Raw genomic sequence first — 15,251 nt, forward strand, 5'->3', positions numbered from 1 at the left:
TAGAGCCCCCTTTACCTGAAGACAAGGATTTCTCAAAGATTTAATCAAAGATTTTGCTCCAAAATCAAAGTTTATCCTAAAAACCATAAGATACCTATAAGAAATTTGAGATGAAGAGAAATAGACGGTAAATCTAGATTCAAACCTAAAGAAACTTACTTTGAATCGCTTAGAATGAACATATGATCCTAGATCTGAAGAGAAATATAAGTTTAAGATGATATAGTATGAGAAAAAATGGTAGTATATGGCCTTAGCTCTCTCTAGAACCTTTGAAAAGTATAAAGAATAAAAATTTCGTGTAAGGCGCTCTATTTATATGCAAAATTTAAAAAAAAAATTGAGTACTGTTCACGCCAAATTTCCTGTTCACGTCGGATTTACTGTTCACATTTTTTTTAAAAATAATTTTAAACTCTATCTAAATTTATTCCAATACTAAATAATCCTTTAATTAACATTTAACAAGTAGAAAACATTATAGATTACTCAATAATAAATTACAAACTTGACAATTTTACTATGTAAATATGAAATGTATGATAAGCTAGGATGATGTTATGATTAAACTAGTTTTGATTATATGTGATGAATATATTGAATGTGATATGACTTTGATGTTGAGAAATATTTGAATATGATGAACAAATCATCGATGATTTATTGAATAATGTGGGTATTGAGACCATGAGTTGGAGATATGAGATTGGTTAGGAAGTGCTGTTAAGCACGATTTTGGAATGGAATTGGTAAATGAATAAGAAAGTTGAATGATTGGTGTAAATGTTGACAGAGATATACTAGGGGTATATAGTCCAGAGACGATAAGGAAATCTTAGAGAAATGTAAGTGGTGAGCAACATTTATGTTTGTGCACATATTATTGTTGAGTGCGAATGAGCCACATGGCCTCACAATTGTTTCTCGACTAGACTCTTGACTGTGACTGTGCTAAGGGGCTCGTGATTGCATACATTGTATCTGCATTACATGAGCTAACCAGCAACTATTTATATGATTGAGTAAAATCTCGAGATATTGAATGTGATATGACTTTAATGTTGAGAAATATTTGAATATGATGAACAAATCATCGATGATTTATTGAATAATGTGGGTATTGAGACCATGAGTTGGAGATATGAGATTGGTTAGGAAGTGCTGTTAAGCACGATTTTGGAATGGAATTGGTAAATGAATAAGAAAGTTGAATGATTGGTGTAAATAGTTACAGAGATATACTGGGGGTATATAGTCCAGAGACGATAAGGAAATCTTAGAGAAATGTAGGGTAGTGAGCAACATTTATATTTGTGCACATATTATTGTTGAGTGCGAATGAGCCATATGGCCTCACAATTGTTTCTTGACTAGACTCTTGACTATGACTGTGCTAAGGGGCTCGTGATTGCATACATTGTATCTGCATTACATGAGCTAACCAGCAATTATTTATATGATTGAGTAAGACCTCGAGAATTGCTAGAGGCATTGAATGACTGTGATCACAGTGCATTGAAAGTTCATATTTGGAAATGAAACAATAAGAATATAATGCAATTGTGTGAATTTGTGTGTTAGGAAGAGAATAATTGATATGTGATATGAAGTGATGATTTTTGCATATTTATCATTATTGTGATAAGTGATATGGTGCAATTGTGTTATGTTTGAAATAGAATAGTTGTTCACCCTTACATCACTCAATAGGTAGTAAAGATGACAACACATCCCATGCAGATTGATATAATATATGTTTATGCTAGTTGTAGATTAAATTATGTATTTAGGGAATATAGACGTGTTGTACATTTACATTTTAGAGTATATTTTGTAAATGATGAGGAGTACACATTAGAAGTAGTTTATAATTATGTAGTTCCTTTTGATTTTCCAACCGGTGGTCAAATTCATCAATCTTAGTTTTTATTTATACCAGAGAATAGAAAGGCCTTCTCGGATCATGAATAATGTATTTACTTATCATGATCACGATTTGTTAGAAAAACCTAATAGTTATACACTTGAGAGATTCCCTAGTATAGAAATGGTGACAGATTCTGGTGACGCCTATCTTGGAGAGGATGATGGATTAACCGCTGAAGACATGGCCGAAATTAAGAGCTGACGTGATACAGATGATTAGTTTCAGGTCCTCAGTATGTGAGAAGGAGTATGAACTACTATAAACTTTGATATATTCTGGATAATGATATGTAAATATTACTCTGTAATATATATCATGTAGTTTATTTTCTTAAATCTGTCATTATACAAATTAACTGTGATGAAAAGTTTTTATCTTTGGAAATTTTGATTAACTATTATAAGGAAAAGATTGATTGTTCTTTCTAAATTTTATAAACTTAATATAATTAAGATGGAGAAATGTAGGGTGTTACACATAGAATTGATTGTTTTCTTATTTTAGAGTTGTGATAATATACCTGTTAAACAAGATAATGGTTGTAAAATTGTTCGTGATTGTGAATATAAATTAATTCACAAGGAAAGTTGTTGAATATGCTACAGTCCAAGTAATGAGCAAATAGTATTGGTGTGACCATAAAGGATAAAAGAGTGCCCAAGAACTACAGGAGACCAAGAGTGACTAACTTGTGTCGTAGATAGTGAGAATTTTGCTAACATATCCTAACAGGACTAGAGCATACCATGATTGGTTTGAGTGAAGGCTGCTGTTAATGACAATAAAACAAAATGTGCACTTATGTTTTGTCTCTGATAAAGGAAGAAGATGTAACTATGACACTAGCCGGACTACAGACACATAACTCTCAATCTTCAACTTAGAGTTTATAGTGTTAGATAATTAATTAATTACTCCATGGAGAAATAATAAACGAAAGACATTGAAATGGTTGATTGGTTTGTTGATTGATTTTTTGTTCATTTAAGCATAAGTATTGCCTTATGACATTATTTATGAATGTTTATACTCACCCCTTGATAAATGACTTCAATACTTGATCCTAAAATGTAATTCATGAATGATAATCAATTTTTGAGTACATTTTATTTATATTTTAGGAAAAAGGATCAAGAAGTGAGAGCTTAAAGAATATTGGGAATTGAAGTAAGAAACGAACCAGAGATATACATGGGCAAGTACACGCTTGTGTACATGAGCGTGTATCTCACTGGTTGCATCAATTAAGCACATAATTAGAGTCAGAGATATACACGGGCAAGCACACGCCCGTGTATATGAGCGTGTATCTTAGTAGTCACGTCAATTGAAGTGCATCATGAAAACCAGAGATGTACACGGTCAAGGTACATAGCTGTGTACATGACCGTGTACTTTTCAAAAAAGCTTTCAAGGGCAATTTTTAGAGACAAAAAATGTACACGGTCAAAGTACATGGCCGTGTACTTTTAACTTGTAACGCCCCGAATTTTGTAATCTTAATTATTGACAATTGTATAAAAATAAAGGTATTTTCGTATATGTTGATGTATTGGAAAATGATGTTTATGTGTATGTATATATGTGTATATGTATGATTGGTTGGGCTGAGTGCAGGGCGAGATACTGGGCTGTTCTCGCTGCAGCGAGAGGGCCCTGGGAGGAAAGACCAGAACTATCGCCTTCTCGCTGTAGCGGGAGAGTGACAGTCTGGGGTGCATTTCTGGGTGCAGTCTCGCTGTAGCGAGAGGGTCTCGCCGTAGCGAGATTCTGCAGAAACCAGAGTGCAGTTTTCTTTGGTTTTTCCGCTATAGCGAGAGGGCGTGTTGCTGCAGCGAGGGGAGAATATCTTGCTGTAGCGAGAGTGTCGCAATCAGAGGGCTTTTAAAAAGTGGTTTAGGGATTTGAGGTTCATTTCTTAAATTTCCTCCCAATTCTCTTCAATCCTCTCAACCCAAAACCCGTTTTCACCGATTAATTGCCTCCAAAGCTGTTCGGGAGTGAGATTGTAGCTCAGATTCGTGTGGAGAATGCTTGGAGGTGAGTTTTAAATGGTTAGGGTTTCGATTTTCCTTCCCTTTCTCTAATTTTGGGTGATTTTTGGGGTTCTCATTTAATTCTTACATGTGTGCAGGGCGAAAATTGTGTGGGGAGCATTTCCGTGGTTGAGTTCAGATGTGGGTCTTCAATCCAAGGTAAGGGGAGCTCTACCCTATTCTTTTATGTGTATTGATGAATTGTACGAATTGGGTTGAGTCTGGAGGTGTCTGACCTCTGGCATATTGTGTGAAAATGTGGGCCCGAGGGTCGTGTAATATAAATGGAAATAGGCTAGGGGCCGTGTGTCTTGAATGAATTGCGAGCTATGTGCTGTGTGTGCTGTGAAAATGAAATATGGGCCTAGTGCCGTGAACTGTTAATTGTGGGCTATGTGCCGTATATCGAAATGTGTGTGACTAGGGCGTGCAACGCTGTTGTAATATGTTGTGAATGGTTCAGCGATACACTAGGGGTGTGGGAGATGAAGACAGTAGAAATACCTTGGGGAAGAGGGAGTGGTGCTGACACCGACTGTGGAACAGGTGCACCACAGGCCACACACTCTCTTCCTGACTAGACCTCTGAGCATTACCTTTGCTGAGCAACCCGTGACTGTCCACGTGGTATCCGTGAGGTGGAGATAACTGGCGACTATTCATAGTGTAAATCTGTGATCATAGTGTCAATGTGAATATGACTGGCGTGCATATGCATGGGAATGTTGTTAATTGTGTTTAATGAATGTGAAATCCGGTTGGTGCCATGTGTGCATCGATTTTGAATGATAATGTTGTTTGTGTTTGGTTATGCATAAATGTATTGAATTGTATTTGGAGGTGAGACTCTATGCCCACTTGTGTGTTTTGGTGGTGTAGAGTACTCATCCTTACATTCATTTTTCAAGTAATCAAGACGATCAGCGCCGGGCTCAGTGAAGGGGTGGATGGAACTACTATAGGGCTTAGAATATTATTTTGAAAACTGTTGCATTTGAAATAAGTCCTGTAGTAATTGTTCGATATAATTTGTAAACCCTTTCTGTATTTGCAATGTTTAATGAACTTGGATTGAAAATAAGAATTTTATTATTTTAAAAATTTGTGAAATTCTTTATTTATTGAAATTAAATTTAAAGTGTTACAATTTTGGTATTAGAGCAGTTCATCAAAACCAGACTGGGGTATCAGGCGTCCAAGATAAGTGTTGATTGTTTTGTTTGCCTGAATTATAAATGTATTATTGATTTGATGTGCTGGACTATGAGTGTTAAATTGTGTAGCTTAGAATATGTCTGGTAAAGGTAAAGGTAGAGGTAGAGGAGCTAGAGGCACCAATGACCTCATAGAGCGCATGACTCAGATTCTGGAAGCCATGGTGCATAATCAAGGCGGGGAGTCGGCTGAGTATAGAGGGTTATCTGCCTTCACTAAGCATGATCCTCTAAAGTTTGAGGGTGGGTTCAACCCCGAAGGAGCTCAAAGGTGGGTGGCTGATGTGGAGAAGATCTTCAATGCTATGGGGTGCCGTGAGGAGAACAAGGTTGCCTATGCCACCTATTTGCTGTGTGGGGAGGCTGAGGACTGGTGGATGTTTGCCGGTCAGACTCTGCCACAAGAGGATGGCTACATCCAATGGGAGACATTCAAGACCATCTTCCTTGGGAACTACTTTCCCCGGGACCTAAGGAAGCAGAAAGCTAGGGAGTTCCTTGAGCTGAAGCAAGGAAGTATGACTGTTGGGGAGTATGCGGCTAAGTTCAAAGAGTTGATGAAGTACTGACCTCACTATCAGCATGGTAATGGAGAGGAGGATCTGTGTGCTCAGTTTGAGCATGGATTGAGGCCAGACATCCAGGCTGCAGTCAGTGTGTTTCAATTGACAGACTTGCCTACTCTGGTGAGCAAGAGCAGAATCTTTGAAGCTAACTCAAGAGGGAAGATAGTGGACACTAGGGGAGCCGGCCCTGTGAGGCAAGATAGAAGACCCCCTAGGTTCTCAAGGGGACCGTATTCGGGTTCGAACAGCTCTCAGTCTTGAGGGAGTTCATCTCAAGAGAGGAGTAGTGGAAGTGGTTCTGGATCGAGTTCTTTTAGAGGGCCGCTCAAGTGCTTCAGGTGTGGTGGGCCACACATGGTGAAGGATTGCCCACAGCCGAGGATGACTTGCAACAACTGTGGGAAGTTGGGGCACATTGCCAATGAGTGCTGGGCCGCTAAGAGAAGCGGTAGTGCAAGTGTAGCTCAGAGATCGGAATCAAGAGGAAGTACGGGGCCAAGTTCGGGGCAGAAGCCAAGTATTCCTAGTCGAGTCTTTGCTATGAGTGGGGCAGAGGCTTCACAGTCAGAGGAGCTGATCTGAGGTAAATGCATTATTAAGGGTCGATTGCTTGATGTACTGTTTGATTCGGGTGCTACGCACTCTTTTATATCTGTGGACTGTGTGAAGATTTTGAACTTGTATGTGACTGAATTGCCATGTAATGTTGTGGTGACTACCCCTACAGGTAAGCTGGTTGTGACTTCATGGGTGTGTTTGGAGTGTGCAATGATGGTACACGGTAGGGAGTTCGAGGTGGACTTGATTTGTTTACCTCTTTCTCAATTGGATGTGATTCTGGGAATGGATTGTGTTCCTGTCAAGATAACATGGGTCTTCAAGTCTCTGCTTTGCGGTGCTGACGTTTCTCTAACTGCTGTTGACGTGGAAGGGAACCTGCAAAAGGCACTCCGATGCTGAAGTCAGGATTCGGTTCTGAGCAATAAATGCTATTTAATAAAGATAAGTCAACCTTTTACCTGCATTTCTTACCTTCTTTTTATAGGCATTACAATGGGCTAATGGGCCTGCTGAGTCAGCCTTGACTTTTGGCCCTTTTCTTAATTTAAATAATATTTTAATTATTACCCTTAATTAGGTTAATTACCTTTTAATCTTGACGAAGGGTATCTGACCTATTATGCCGAATAGGTACTCAGTTTCCTTTACCAACCAGTAGGACCGTGTTGACCTTTATTCAGTACACTAGCCCCCCAAGTGAATTTCTGTACATTGTTGGCCGTGATGGTGGCAAGGGGTTCGGCTTCGATCCATTTGGTGAAGTAATCCATAGCGACCATGAGAAATTTACATTGCCTTTTTGCTAAAGGAAAAGGACCGAGGAGGTCCATTCCCCAATTGGTGTAGGTGAGGACCATGTTGTTGGCAGGACCATGTAGTATCCGGCTCTAAGTATTTTTGCTGCCATAGTTCGTCCTCCCGAATGGGTACCACAAATACCTTCATGGATTTTCCTCATGACGTAGTTAGCTTGGTCGTTGTCTAGGAATTTAAGCATAGGGGTTGAAATTCCTCTTCTGTACAAGTCTTTGCTGAGAAGAAGGTATTTAGCTGCATGTGTTTTTATTTTCTTAGTTGAAGTTGTATCCTTTGGTAAGCTGCCATCGGTGAGGTACTGGATGAGTGAGGTCATCCAATTATGAGATGAATTTTCTATGTCCATGCATTCTTGTTTGGCGATACTGGGTTGGAGGATTTCTTGGTGAACCACACTTTGCAACTGCCCTGGTTTCCGTTGGCTAGCCAGCCTAGCTAGCTTGTCGGCTCGTTCGTTCATGTTTCTTGGCGTGTACCGAACACATACCTCCTCAAACTCATCTTTTATTCTCTTGATTTCTTGGTAATATTTAAGCATAACCGAGTCTCTAACCTGATATGTATCGTTAACCTGTTCGGTCACAATTTTTGAATCACTCCAACCAGTAATACGTTTAACTCCCATCTCCTTCGCTAGTCTGAAATCGGCAAGTAAAGCCTCATATTTGGCTTGATTATTGGATTCCTTGAATCAAAACCGAATGGATTGTTCAATGGAAAATGTGTTCGGCCCTTCAAGAATGACCCCAGCTCCACTACCTAGTCGGTTTGATGATCCATCAACGTGCAAATTCCACATGTCTGAAGTAGTATGTCATTGTACAGTGAATTCATTGACGAAGTAGGCTAACACCTGAGCTTTAAAGGGGCGTCGGTTCTCAAAATGAATGTCAAATTGAGATAGTTCAATTGTCCATGCTACCAATTGACCAGCCAATTCTGGTTTCCTTAAAATTTTGGCCATTGGACAATCTGTACGTACCACCCTCCGATGACTCTGAAAGTAGTGTCTTAACCGACGAGCTGTGTGGACTAGGGCAAGTACCACTTTCTCCATTAATTGATACTAGGATTCAGGACCTTGAAGTGTTCTGCTGATGAAATATACGGGAGCCGGTTCAGGTGTTTCTTGAAGTAAAACCGAACTAATGGCGTTATCGGACACGGCCAAATAAACAATCATTTCCTGATCAGTTTTTGGTTTTGTTAACACAGGTGGCGCTGCTAGCACGTGTTTATATTGGACGAAGGCGTCCTCACATTCGTTGGACCAAGCAAATTTTTAGGATTTCTTCAATAATTCAATGAAAGGCCGAGACCTTTCTGCCATTATTGGCAAGAATCTAGCGAGGGCTACAATCCGCCCGGCAAGTCGTTGAACGTCCTTGACATTCTGAGGGCTGGCCATGTCGATCATGGCTTTACATTTATCGGGGTTTGCCTCAATCCCCCTTTCGGACAACATGAAACCCAAGAATTTACCGCCAGCTACACCAAATGTGCATTTTTCAGGATTGAACCTCATACCATGCTTCCTAGCTTCACCGAATACCTCCTTCAAGTGGTCAAGATGTTGCTTCAATGCGAGGGATTTAATCACCATGTCATCCACATACACCTCCATGCATTTACCCACTTGCTTCTCGAAAATTTTGTTCATTATTCGCTGGTATGTTGCCCCTGCATTCTTCAAACCGAACGGCATCACTCGGTAACAAAAATTTGCTGAATTTGTGATGAATGTCGTTTTCTCCTCATCCAGGGATACATTCATATTTGATTATATCCAGAATAAGCATCCAAAAAACTCTGTATTCTGTGACCGGCTGCACCATCGACCAGGGTATCAATGTTTGGTAGGGGGTATGCATCCTTTGGGCATGCTTTGTTGAGGTCCGTGAAGTCCTTGCACATTCGCCATTTGCCGTTGGCTTTTTTAACCATGACGACGTTGGCTAACCATGTTGAATACCTGACTTCTCAGATAAAGCTTGCCTGTAGTAGCTTGCCGGTTTCTTCTTCTACTGCCTTTGCTCTATCGCTACCAATTTTTCTCTTCTTTTGAGCTATTGGTTTGGCCCCTTGTAGACCGATAAGTGTTGACAAAGAAATGTTGGATCGATGCCAGGCATGTCCGAGGCTGTCCAAGCAAACAAATCGGCGTTATTTAGCAGCATTTCCTGAAAAATTTGCTTTTCTTATGCATTCAAACCGACTCCTAAATAAGCAACTTGTTCTAGTTTTGCTCCAAGTTGGAAAGGTTGCTTGTTTTCATTAGGCTCAACCCAATATCCCTTATCCATTCTGGGATCAAGTTCAACATCTAAGTCCTCTCCCAACCGAGGAGATACAATATTGACATCTCGACTATTCCCATGAAAGGGTCTAATACGTAAGCTTGCGAAGTAGCATTCTCTGGCTGTTTTCTGATCAGCATGGACTGTAACGATTCGGCCTCTTTCAGATGGAAACTTCATGGCCAAGTGCGGAGTGGATACTATGGCCTTCAATTTATTCAGGGATGGTCTGCCGAGTAGTATATTATAGAAGGTGTTCGCATGTACTACAAGATAAGTAATTTTTATACGTTTTTCCTCATGTTCTGATCCAAACGAGGTATACAAGTCAATATACATCCCCTAGGCTCTACTCGTTCCCCAGAAAAACTGACTAACAGTTCGTGATATTCTCTGATCTCTTCTTCAGAGATGCCTAATTGCTTAAACATATTCCAATACAAGATGTCAGCCGAGCTCCCTTGGTCAATTAGTGTTTTCCAAACAGTGCAATTAAGAATGTCTACACTAATGACCATGGGATCATCCTGCACCGGATCGACTCCTTGAAAGTCATTGTCAATGAACGTAATAGGTGGGATCCGGATTTTGCTGCCCAATGAAACATTATTAACAGAACGGACATGTCTGAGATGCCTCTTTTTGGCTGAATGGGTAGGTCCTCCACCGGCGAACCCTCCAGCTATGGTGTTAATGACCCTTTTGGGATACTTCTTTCGCTTATCATATCTTTTAGTTGGGAGTTCCCTGGACCTGCTCCTATGTCGTTCAAATTTTTTGTCGTCAGACCTCTTTGGTGGTTCAGGGTAACAGTCTCTTCCTCTGTTAGGTTGCCCCATGGAATTTGTCTGTACAAAATCTTTTAAATGTCCTTCCTTGATTAATTCTTCAATTTTGTCTTTCAGCGCGCTGCACTCCTCGGTAGTGTGACCCCTGTTCTGATGGTATCGACAAGACTTACTTTTATCTTCCTGAGGAGGAGTGTTGGCGCGTCTAGGCATTCTCAATATTTCTATGGCCAACGCCTGATCAAGTACTCTAGACCGGTTAGTGTTGAGCGTAGTGTAGGAAGGATACTTAGGTCCCCGGGGCGGCCTTTCAAGTTCATTTCTTCTCTCGTTTCCCTGCCTAGCCTTGAAAGCTTCTCTCCTGTCTGTATTTTTTGAATTGGACCCTTGGTCTATTTGTACCTGGTTTCGGTATTCGGATAATTCTTCCATCTGCATATACTTTGCAACCCGACTCCTTAACTCGTCTAGGTCCACGGGGGGTTTTTTGCAGATGCTATTAACAAAAGGTCCTGGCTTTAAGGCTATTGTGAGGTGGTGTATAGCCACCACTGGTTCCAAGTTATGGATTAAAAAAGTCGCTTTGCCAAAGCGTTCCATGAATGCTCTAAGTGGTTCTCCCTTTTCTTGGCGAATATTGACTAGGGCCAGAGATGTTAAGGGATGAGGTTGACTTGTGGCAAACTGCAAGTTGAAACGTCTTGTGAGAGTTGCAAAAGAGTCGATGGACAAAGGGGAGAGTCGGGTGAACCAACTGAGTGCAGGCCCTCGGAGTGAAGTGGGAAAAATTCTACACCATAAAGCATCATTTTCTGTGTACAGACCGACTTGGGTTATAAAGACATCCATATGTTCTCCAAGATCAGATGTACCATCATACTTGTCTATTGCCAATCCTCTCCAATTATCAGGCAGCTTAGCTTCCAGAATATGGTGAACGAATGGGCTTTGGTTCGCTAGATCATCTCGGTCATTTTTGGCTACAGATTGATAAACTTGTTTTGACCTTTCTTACAACACCGAGGATTCCTCCTGATCCCGGATGATGGGTGTAGTTTGGGAGGGGATGTGTGTCCTTATCTCTTCTCTTAGGTTAGCATTTTCCCTTCTTAGAGCCGAAAGCTCCAATGCATCCCTCTCTCGTTCCTTCTTCATTTCCGTCATTTCTACCCTAAGCTGCCTCAGTACAGTTAAAATGCTCTCATCTGTTCCTCCTTGCATCACCACTTCAGGTATCGGTTCCTCTGGTGTGACACCCTTCATTTGTTGCCGAGAGGTTCCTTCCTGCTGGCTTCTCGTTAGTGCTATGTTTAATTCTAAAAAATGAGGCTAATCGTGCCCCACGGTGGACGTGCTGACGTTTCTCTAACTGCTGTTGACGTGGAAGGGAACCTGCAAAAGGCACTCCGATGCTGAAGTCAGGATTCGGTTCTGAGCAATAAATGCTATTTAATAAAGATAAGTCAACCTTTTACCTGCATTTCTTACCTTTTTTTTATAGGCATTACAATGGGCTAATGGGCCTGCTGAGTCAGCCTTGACTTTTGGCCCTTTTCTTAATTTAAATAATATTTTAATTATTACCCTTAATTAGGTTAATTACCTTTTAATCCTGACGAAGGGTATCCGACCTATTATACTGAATAGGTACTCGGTTTCCTTTACCAACCAGTAGGACCGTGTTGACCTTTATTCAGTACAGATTGGCTTGCTGCCAACCATGTGTTGCTGAACTGTAGGGAGAAGACCTTGATCTTCGGGGCAACAATTGTAGAGGTTCCAAGACTTATGAGCCAAGGTGCATGGGAGAACACGGTAAACGTCAAGGCTTTTATGGTGATGTTTTTGATGGATGCAGAAAATGTGGTTGAGCCGGAGTATATTCTGGTGGTGAGGGACTTCCTGGAGGTTTTCCCCGAAGATGTTTCTGAGTTACCGCCTGAGAGGAAAATAGAGTTTGCTATTGACCTCATTTCGGGAGCAAGTCCGATTTCTGTGGCACCTTACAGGATGTCACTAGTAGAATTGGCAGAGGTCAAGAAGCAAGTAGAAGACTTGTTACAGAAACGGTTTGTGAGACCGAGTGTGTCACCGTGGGGAGCACCAGTGTTCTTGGTCAAGAAGAAGGATGGAAGCATGAGAATGTGTGTGGATTACCAGCAGCTGAATAAGGTGACAGTCAAGAACAAGTACCCACTTCCGAGGATTGATGATTTGATGGACCAATTAAGAGGAGCCGCAGTGTTTTCGAAGATCGATTTGAGATCGGGATATCATCAAATCCGCTGAAAGATGTAGATGTACCTAAGACGGCGTTCAGGACGCGGTATGGTCACTATGAGTACTTGGTGATGTCGTTTGGGGTGACCAACGTGCCTGCGGTGTTCATGGACTACATGAACAGGATCTTCCACGAGTTTTTGGATAAGTTTGGGTGGTGTTCATTGACGACATCCTAATTTATTCAAAAACTCAGGAAGAACATGCTGAGCACTTGAGGATTGTCTTACAAATTTTGAGAGAGAGACAGCTGTATGCGAAATTCTCCAAGTGTGAGTTCTGATTGTCAGAGATCCAATTTCTGGGGCATGTAGTGTCGAAGGAAGGGATCATGGTGGACCCTGCAAAAGTGGAAGAAATCGCTGAGTGGCCGAGGCCGACGAATGTAACAGAGGTGCGCAGTTTTCTAAGATTAGTGGGCTATTATAGGAAACTCATTGAGGGGTTTTCCAAGCTAGCATTGCCCTTGACGAAGCTGACCCGTAAAGGAAAGGAGTTCAAGTGGACCAAGGGGTGTGAAGCTAGTTTCTTGGAACTAAAAATAAGATTGACTTCGGCGCTGGTGTTGGCTCTACCTGACCCGAGGCGGAAGTTTGATGTGTATTATGATGCATCCGGGCAAGGGCTTGGTCGTGTTTTGATGCAAGATGGGCGAGTGGTCGCCTATGTCTCGAGGCAGTTGCACCCGCATGAAGTCAACTATCCGACACATGATCTAGAGTTAGCCGTGGTGGTTTTTGCCCTTAAGGTGTGGAGGCACTACCTATATGGAGCGAGGTTTGAGGTGTTCAGTGATCACAAAAGCTTGAAGTATTTGTTTGATCACAAAGAGCTGAATATGCGGCAGAGGAGATGGATGGAATTTCTCAAGGACTATGACTTCACATTGTCTTACTACCCTGGCAAGGCAAATGTGGTAGCCGATGGATTGAGCCAGAAATCATTGCACGTGGCAGCAATGATGGTGAAAGAAATGGAGTTAATTGAGGAATTTTGGGACATGAATTTGGCCATGGAGGTGAGGCTGGGGAGTCTATATCTTAGAGCGACGATGATTCACAACGACTTTCTGATATACGTCCGAGATGCTCAGCAGGGAGCTGCTTTCCTACAAGACATGATGAGACAGAAGGATGAGGGAAAGGACTTGGATTTCCACCGTGATGAGAACGGGGTGATTAAGTTCCAAAACAGAGTGTGCATTCCTCAAGTGGATGAGCTGAGACAAATGGTGCTTGAGGAAGCACATAAGAGCAAGATGAGTTTTCACCTCGGTGCAACTAAAATGTATTAGAATCTCCGGAAGAGTTTTTGGTGGAATGGTATGAAGAGAGATGTGGCTGAATATGTGACTAAATGCCTAACTTGCCAGAAAGCGAAGGTAGAGCACCAGCGTCCACCTAGGTTGTTACAGCCGTTGGAATCTCTATGAACTTTGTTTCTGGGTTGCCTAAGACCAGGAACAACCATGATGTCATTTGGGTGATAGTAGATCGATTAAGCAAGGTTGCACACTTTCTCCCGATCAACATGAGGTATAAATTGGAGCGACTTGCGAAGTTGTATGTGCGAGAGATAGTCAAGCTGCATGGAGTACCGACTAGTGTTGCGTCAGATAGAGATCCGAGGTTTACCTCGAGGTTTTGGGAGAGCTTGCAACGGGCGTTGGGGACTAAGTTGAAGCTGAGCTCAGCCTATCACCCACAAACTGATGGTTAGACTGAGCGGACCATCCAATCCCTGGAAGACTTGTTGAGGGCTTGTGTGCTCGAGCAACAGGGGACTTGGGAAGAGTGCTTGTCGCTAGTGGAATTCACGTACAATAACAGTTACCATGCTAGCATTGGAATGGCACCGTTTGAGGCCTTGTATGGGCGAAGGTGCAGAACTCCGTTGTGTTGGTATGAAACCAGAGAGGTGACTTTGTGTGCGCCAGATATGATCCAAAGGCAGAATGAGCAAATTAGAATGATCAGAGATAAAATGAAGGCAACCCAGGATCAACAGAAGAGCTATTTTGATAGAAGGCAGAAGTCGTTGGAGTTTCAGGTGGGTGACCACATATTTCTAAAAGTCTCAACTGTAACCGGAGTGGGGACAGCTCTAAAATCTCGGAAGCTGTCTCCTAAGTTCATTGGACCGTTCGAAGTACTGAGTAAGATTGGTTCTGCTGCATATCGGATTGCATTGCCTCCGAATCTCTCGAATATACATCCGGTGTTCCATGTGTCGCAACTTAGGCAATATGTGCCGAATCCTTCCCATATGATTGATCTTGACCCGGTTCAAGTAAGAGAGGACTTGTCGTATGACGTATACCCGGTGAGGATTGCTGATCACTGTGTTAAACAGTTGAGGGGTAAAGAGATATCATTGGTGAAGGTGATTTAGAGCTATAGTGATGAGGGAGATGCCACATGGGAAACGGAGAGTAGAATGAGAGAACTGTACCCGGGGTTGTTTTTGTAATATGTGTGTATTTGGTTGAATTTCGGGGACAAAATTCCTTAAAAGAGGGGAGAGTTGTAACCCCTGAATTTTGTAATCTTAATTATTGATAATTGTATACAAATAAAGGTATTTTCATGTGTGTTGATGTATTGAAAAATGATGTTTATGTGTATGTATATATGTGTATATGTATGACTGGTTGGGTTGAGTGCAGAGCGAGATACTAGGTTGCTCTCGCTGCAGCGAGAGGATCCTTGCTGTAGTGAGAGGGCCCTGGGAGGAAGGATTAGAAGTGTCGCCTTCTCGCTGTAGCGA

At 41.7% G+C, this 15,251-nt stretch overlaps 2 protein-coding genes across 2 annotated transcripts; one reads left to right on the forward strand and one right to left on the reverse strand.

The window, feature by feature from the left end:
- The first annotated feature begins 5,254 nt into the window (after positions 1 to 5,254).
- Positions 5,255 to 6,004, forward strand: LOC113855400. The gene is made up of 2 exons (XM_027487035.1): positions 5,255 to 5,716; positions 5,759 to 6,004. The coding sequence occupies exons 1-2, from the start codon at positions 5,255 to 5,257 to the stop codon at positions 6,002 to 6,004; spliced, it is 708 nt and encodes a 235-aa protein (XP_027342836.1).
- A 2,886-nt stretch (positions 6,005 to 8,890) lies between these two features.
- LOC113855410 lies at positions 8,891 to 11,468 on the reverse strand. The gene is made up of 5 exons (XM_027487047.1): positions 11,221 to 11,468; positions 10,379 to 11,103; positions 9,708 to 10,276; positions 9,333 to 9,624; positions 8,891 to 9,075 (listed from the first exon to the last, which is right to left on the reverse strand). The coding sequence occupies exons 1-5, from the start codon at positions 11,466 to 11,468 to the stop codon at positions 8,891 to 8,893; spliced, it is 2,019 nt and encodes a 672-aa protein (XP_027342848.1).
- Positions 11,469 to 15,251: the final 3,783 nt, after the last annotated feature.

The sequence above is a fragment of the Abrus precatorius genome, unplaced genomic scaffold, assembly GCF_003935025.1.
Source record: "Abrus precatorius isolate BTA unplaced genomic scaffold, Abrus_2018 Scaffold1, whole genome shotgun sequence".
Taxonomy (NCBI): domain Eukaryota; kingdom Viridiplantae; phylum Streptophyta; class Magnoliopsida; order Fabales; family Fabaceae; genus Abrus; species Abrus precatorius.

Excerpts from the sequence above, each read along its gene's own strand:
- LOC113855400 (XM_027487035.1), top strand. The coding sequence starts at position 5,255 with ATGTCTGGTAAAGGTAAAGGTAGAGGTAGAGGAGCTAGAGGCACCAAT. Across the intron at positions 5,717-5,758 it reads TGACTGTTGGGGAGTATGCG|CATGGTAATGGAGAGGAGGA; the intron begins GCTAAGTTCAAA and ends CCTCACTATCAG.
- LOC113855410 (XM_027487047.1), bottom strand. The coding sequence starts at position 11,468 with ATGAAGGGTGTCACACCAGAGGAACCGATACCTGAAGTGGTGATGCAA. Across the intron at positions 9,625-9,707 it reads ATCAGAACATGAGGAAAAAC|GCCATAGTATCCACTCCGCA; the intron begins GTATAAAAATTA and ends AATAAATTGAAG. Across the intron at positions 9,076-9,332 it reads AGTTGCTTATTTAGGAGTCG|CCAACGTCGTCATGGTTAAA; the intron begins GTTTGAATGCAT and ends CAACATGGTTAG.